We start from the raw sequence: 7,000 nt of genomic DNA on the forward strand, positions 1-7,000 counted from the left end.
AGGGTGTGGTGTTGATTCTGGAATTGCAAGGCTTCACCCGGCTTTCTCCTAGTGGATCAGATTTCATTTTGTTACAGGATTATAGTGATTCCAGCATGCAGATTTGTTTTATTTATTAGGCAATCATCAAGTTGCATATTAAAAAATCTAACTATATATCTAGGCATTTTAACTTCTATTTAAGCGCTCTTTAGAATGCGGCCTTGACCAAGTGTTGGACTCCAGATTAACGACCACCCTATCAGCACTAACCACTTCTCTGGCAGCAGTTAATCCATTTAGCAAAGTTAAGGATCTAGTTCCCACTCTCCTTTTTAAAGAGAAGTAGCAGTTAGCATACTAATCACTGTGGCTTGCCTTTGCAGCACATTTTACTTCCTTGGGAAAAAAAAAAATAATACAAGGATTAGATCCAAAAATATAGTGCATCTTAAAAGCAGCATATACCCTTAGAAAGACATTTAATAAATTACTCGTACAATATATAAAATAATAGTTTTATCCTGCAGCATCAAACTCTGACGCCTGAGTCATCACGGTAGGAAGTCTGTGATATAAATACTGGGATCTCCTGATAACACAGCCAACGTTTTTGCCTTTGTTTTGCTCGTTTTCTGTTTTCTTTTCTCTCTCTCTCTTTTTTTTTTTTTCCTTTTTCTTGTCACTACCTTTTTGTTCCAGAATCAGCTTGCAATGAGCTTTAATTGTGTTCAAGGCACCCCCAGAGAACGCAGAGAAACAAACACATTATATAGTGTAGTACTCACCTGACAAAGCATAACAAGCCTAAATGAAATGAGGTTTCCTGGCGATACAAGTATAGCAATGGCAAAGGAAAAGGAGGACTAGGTACAGACTGGACAAAGCTTCAAGGACTCGCACGCCCACGAGAGCGGTGCAGTGCCCAGCCGGGAGATGGGGTCTCACCACGCCATTCCCAGGCAACGCCTGACAGGACCGATGCTGCACGTACCCTCTTTGACAAAAGCAAAGAGATTCTTACTGAAGATCATGGCAACCACTTGTCAAACTCTTAAAATTCACAAATAGTGCAGTCAGTTGGTTTTTTTTTTTCCCTTTCCAGTGGTATTTTTGTGGTCAGTTGTTTTGACCTCATGAGACAAGAATGGTTGGGTATGTCAACTGGTGTCCAGGTCTGAAACTAATTCTCCCAATGTCTTCCTTTAACATTAGCCCAGTAACCACTTTGGAGAGCTGCGTGGTTCGGAATAGCTAAAAAACCTCAAAACAAAATAGAAACAAAAAACAGCCACCACCACCACCACCACCAAAAAAACCCCACTGAAAAACCATGATACATGTAAATATAGGAAGCAATGACACAAAACCAGCCACTTCTAATGGGAAAGAATGAAATCAAACATCCAGAAAAGCTCGCGGGGGAGGGGAAGAGGGAGAGACGAGAGAAAGGTTGAGGAAGAGACACCTGTTTGAGCAGTGGTTTTAAATATCAGTTCCCAAGGTAGAGGAAATCAAGAGACCCAGCACCAGTATGAAGCCAGGTCAAACCTAAGAGCTGCAGCGCAATGGGTTGTGTGGGTGGGTTTTTTTAAACCGTTGGAATGAGGTCAAGAGTACCAGTTGCACATGAGTTGTTAGTAGAGTAAATCTTCATGTCAGGAAGCAAGTTAAAACTTGGTTTTTATACTCATAAAACATTCTATCTATTCATATATATAGGAGGTCACTTAAAAATAAAAAAGGCAACAGAAAAACATCTTTAAAATGCTGTGTCTAGTTTTAAATTCTAGCTTTCACCATGGTCTCATAGAAACAAAACTTCTCTGCGAAGCACAGAACTGCTTTGCAACGTCAACAAATTCAAAGGAAAATCAACACCCCCCGCCCCGCTCCGCCAAAGAGCTTCTCAGTCAGTTACCTGCAAAAGATGGCTGGGAGGGGGTTCAGATATTTTTAGGTTAAGCTCTTTTAAAAAGAAAGGACGACTCCTCCCCCTTTTTCAACCGTGTGAACTAGGAGTTTATGGCATTTGTATATTTTTGACCATTTAAAGGTAAGGATTTTGTACAGTAATGATTAATACTTAAACATAAATATTCTCCTACATTATATACTAGTTTTCTTTGTACATGCGGGAGGAAAAAAGTATGTTCAACAAACATGGCACATGCTATATGCATTTCCTCCTCGGTAGCTTGGCTACAATAGTTTGGGTGAAGAGGATAAAAGCAAGACTTTGTGGCGAGTGGGCGACGGTCCATGAGCACAGTCTGAAGGTGGAAGAGGTGGAGAGAGGGAGCTGATTCCTCCTCCAGGGTCAAGATGCCGATCTACTGGGTGCCTCAAAAAACCACCAGCGCACACCTCTAGTGTAAACGTTAGCGCAGAAGACCACATTATCACTTAGTGCTTCTGAGAAGCTGCTTCCCCACACTTCTTTTTTTTTTTTCTTAAATAGGTGTGAACAGCTGGTCATTTTTTTTCAGCGAGAACAAACAATATCAGCCAGTAAAAGCACATGACAGTTGTCGTCGATAAAGCCACGCAACCTGGCACATGTAGGGCAAAGAACCACAAAATAAAAACTCAGTACACTTAGAATAATAATAATAATTATTAAAAAAGCATTAGGAGGATGTTTTTCTGTCTACACTGTACATACAGATGTTATGCTTGGAAAGCTGCTGTCTCACACAGTCATAACATGAGTCAACATTGCTTGAGATACAAATCCAATACAGTTACAACTAAGCCAATTCACTGAGTAGTCTCCTTCGAGACAGCGCTCTTTTAGCTGCGGTTTGTGCTGAGGGCAATGCTGCAGGACGAGAGGATCCTGGAACACAAGAATTTCATGGGTAAGCGACCGAATCGGGTGTTGGCAGACGGATGTTTTGCTCTTAGAGGATACAGTGCTAACTTGACTTCTGTAAGGAAAGCAAAGTCAACAACTAGGGGTCTGATCCTGCAACTCCGCCTACCCAGGCAGGATCAGTGACTTCACCAGACCCACCTCTGCAGCTCGGGTCTGGTGAGGAAAACGGGTAACGTCTGAGGACAGCTGAGGTGAGGCTCTGGGGACTAGCCGGAGCAGCAGTTGCTTCCATGAGTAAAGGATGCAGAGCGGGGCTGGAGAACAAGCCCCCCCCAAGTGTATTGAGGCGATCTCCGTTTGCTTTACTTCGTGGAACGTATGATGAACTGATCCAGTTGTCAAATACTTTTTTCTCTAAAGAGTGAAATATACTTTCCCCTACAAGAATCCAAAAGCATCATTAACAGCACTTAAACTTGGTTTGTGAAACAGAAAGAAGTCTGAATATAAAAATAATTCAAGCAGATTCTCTTTACAAATTGTATAGTGAATTCAGTATTTGGCAAGACCGTTTTTACTACATAATGAGCTCCTGAGTGTTTGTCTATTAGCTAAAACTTTTCTATTTTCTTTAAGCCATAAAGCAAAGAAAACCATATACTCAAGTTATACTGAAGTCACGACTTCATTTATGAAAAGAGGTTTGACCAGAAACTCAGTGCAAGTGGCAAAGTTGACCATTACTGTACAGTATCTGCAAGAAAATAAAATAACTCCACATTGCTCAAGTGGCACGAAATGGCTGTGCCAAAAAAATTGTCTATAATAAAATCTCAAATAAGTTTCCAACATTAAAATTTTATAAATAAGTACAAATCGAATGATATTGCTGAACTGTGAACCGAGAAAAAAAAAATTATCATGTAACAAGTTACCAAACTAGTTCTAGCATCGAAGACAAAAAGGAATGTTGGAACTTGTTCATACAATAGAAATGAAAGCTTCCAGTTTGTAGGATGAGAAAAATTGAGGCATGCAGGGACTTTTGCATATGGATATATATATTTTATATATATTATATATAATATGTACAGTTTAGCTATAAAACTTTGATGTGTAAAGAAGCTGTCTTCAATGAAAAATTGAACATTCAGAGGAAATTCCTGAGTTAGGGTTTTGTGACATGGGCCACTGAGAAAAAAGCTGCGGTTGGGTCCTCAGAGGTGTTATGTCCATCCCTGTTAAGATTGAAATCAACATACAAAAACAGACAGTGTTGCCACTGCTTCGTTCCCTGCCTGAGCAAGGGATAGCACCATTGTGAAGAGAACTCCTGCTTGTAGAGAGGAGGGAATACTTAAAAACAGTATTGCTGCTAAGACCACTGTAGTGTGCACCAAATACGTTCTTCTAGACAACAAATGAACACTGCCACTAGCTGACTGAAGAACACCTGACCAGGTGTAACGTTAAGGTTACAAGTCACTAGGTGTAATCTTTCCTAGGTTGTTCATCTGTTGTACATTTATCAGTCATTTCCTGACAGAAGTCTACCGTGACCGTTTGGCTGCTCTGCTCTGGCGGAAGCTCTCTCTCGGGGTAAGTACCTGTGTCGGCTCCATCCAACCCCCCGCCGGCTGAACAATTTTCCGAGATGTTGTTGGGCAGCCAGGGCGCTCCCAGTTGCACCGAGCCTTGCTCCGAGCAGCACTGCATGCTTTCCCCGACGCACTGGGAGGTCACCAGGCTCTGCTCCACGCCAGCTGGGGAGGGGCTGATGGTGGTGGCTGGCTGTAGATCTATGGGTCTGAGAACGGGGCAGTATCGGTGGAGAGCTTGGATCTGTTCCGGGCTCTGCATGTCTCTACACACTTCTTGGGAAAGACAGGAGAAGTTGTCTAACAATTCTCCCATGCTTGCTTTCAGCTGGTTCCTTTCTGAGAGCAATTTCTCTTTCTCACACACCTGAAAAAGAAAGAAGGCATCTTAGGTTGAGGAAGGGTCATCTGCTGGCTGCACACCCCGGGCACATACGCAACGGTCTCCAAGAACACCACCAACACGTCACAGTTATTTTTATACGGGCAGAGGAAAAGTCACAAAGACATCAAGTATTTGACCACCATGAAGTCTGCGTGGACTGCAGTTTGGGAAACTTCTAGAGGAAAACATTTGAGTTGGAAGAGGACAGAGTCACAAGTTATTCCCAAGAGACTGTTAGTTCCCTTTATAGACTAAGGCTGCTTGGTGGATGACACAAAAAACTTCAAAAGAAACATTTTGATGGAGAAAAGCCATTACCCATCTAAACAGCAAGAAAACAGGGTTTAGCTCCTGAAGTGAGGATACCTTGTTGGTTGGCCAGGCTGGGTGCACCTGCTTTGGCCCAAGTGCCAGTTAAACCCCTGCTACCACTGAGAGGTGTGCTATTCCAAGAAGAGGATCCGAGTGTGTGCTCTGTGGCCTGCACCATGGCTTGTTTTCTTATGTCCTGGTGCTTAATGGTTTGTGTTTTTATGAAGAAGTAAGCAAAACCCCTGAAGGTTGGTGGGCTTCTTAACACCCAGTACAAGCAGCTCAAATGTAATTTCCCCTTTGTTCTGCTCAGGCTCTGCCTCCTGTGCTCCCAAATGTCCTCCCCTACCAACATCTAGCTCAAGCATTTTCGGAGCTTCACCATGTCAGTGGGCTGCTATGGTGGGGAGGGGGCCAGGTGAGAGGCAGGATGGTACTGGTGAGGAGGAAGAGCATGAGAGTCTGGCGGGATTGTCTTTTTCATGCAGGATTCAAAAACTGGGAAAAGGAGCTCAGGTTGTTCTGCATCCAACAAAGCACCGGTAAGGCTAGCGCAGGGTGCTTTGCGACGTGCTATGGTGGGAGTCATCTCCAGCTCAGACCTCGCGTGGCAGGCAAGCCACCCATGGGGTAAGCGCTGCCCTCCCTGTGCTCAGGAAGCAGGCTGGGGGGTTAGGCACAGAGCCAGACCCAGCTCAGGGTTACACCTCTAAAAAAAGGTCTTGACTGATTGGGATGGTCCTGCTGCAACACTTTCTGTCCCAGGAAGGTAGGCATACAGCTCGAGGGAGTAGATGAGATTTTGTAGAGTACCAGAGCTATTTCCAGAGCTGAGCTGGCCCTGAAAGCAGCGCAGCCATGTACCTCACCTAGTAACACTGCCAAACCCAAGCTGCCTCGGCATCTGAGGTGTGAAAACTTCACAACTCAGATAATCCAACTATGGGTGGTTGTTGACAGCTGATAGCACTGCCCTGCGTATGAAGCCCGCACTGGAAGCATACAGCTGGGTGAATGAGAAAGAGAGTAGTGCACATGAAAAGAACCAACTGCTAAAATATTGATAAATCTATCAAGAAAGCATAAAAATAATAAAAAAAATAAAGACTCTCAAGTACATCTTGAGATAATGAATTATGGAAGAGAATATGCTGTGAGTTTGCAGGGAAAAAAGGGAATGTGAGTGGGTAGACGAATGAGTGAGGGAAAGCAGGCAAAAAAAAATATTACCTATCAAACTCAGAGGATACGACCATTTCACTGTGTCTGCTGTGAAGCCATCTGTGCCAAGAAGATGGGTGACTTAACAGGAAGTAAGCGCGGGGAGGGAAAGGGGTTGTTCACAAAAAAGACCCAGCGGAGTGAAAAACCCTTAAACCCTAGAACCATTACATAATTCAGGAGACTGGAAATTACTGGTCACAAAGTGGACAGAAGATGACATAGGAATTTCCAGTGCTTATGTATCGTGTGAAGTCAACTGGAGTTTCACTGCTGGTTCTTCTAAGAGTAAAAGTACGATCTTGAAGCAGACTACCTACTTGGACAGCATGCTTATGGGAAGAAGGCAGGAGTGCTTGAGAGGCAAAGTTAAAGTTGCATGAGCTTAATTTTAGAATCATAGAATCGTAGAATGTTTTGCGTTGGAAGGGACCTTTAGAGGTCATCTAGTCCAACCCCCAACCCTGCAGCTTTATACCCTTGCGCATCTTGTGACTATCTTTTTTACAAATGCCTTTTTTTCAGAACAATTCACCAGATCCCACAGAATCACAGAATTGTTTAGGTTGGAAAAGACCTTTAAGATCACCAAGACCAACTGTTAACCTGGCACTGCCAAGTCCACCACGAAACCATGGTTAGAATCATAGAATCATAGAATGTTTTGGGTTGGAAGGGACCACTAGT

General features: G+C 43.3%; 1 protein-coding gene across 1 annotated transcript in view; it reads right to left on the reverse strand.

Annotated features, from left to right (window-relative positions):
* Nucleotides 1-4,282: 4,282 nt before the first annotated feature.
* BACH2 (BTB domain and CNC homolog 2) overlaps nucleotides 4,283-7,000 on the reverse strand; it is a 47,604-nt gene continuing 44,886 nt past the window's right edge. Inside the window, exon 4 of the mRNA XM_035888785.1 lies at nucleotides 4,283-4,762. Within this exon, the coding sequence (XP_035744678.1) occupies nucleotides 4,283-4,762 (480 nt within the window). The remainder of the gene's footprint in view (nucleotides 4,763-7,000) is intronic.

Source organism: Egretta garzetta, unplaced genomic scaffold (genome assembly GCF_000687185.1).
Source record: "Egretta garzetta isolate BGI_Z169 unplaced genomic scaffold, ASM68718v1 scaffold231, whole genome shotgun sequence".
Taxonomy (NCBI): Eukaryota; Metazoa; Chordata; class Aves; order Pelecaniformes; family Ardeidae; genus Egretta; species Egretta garzetta.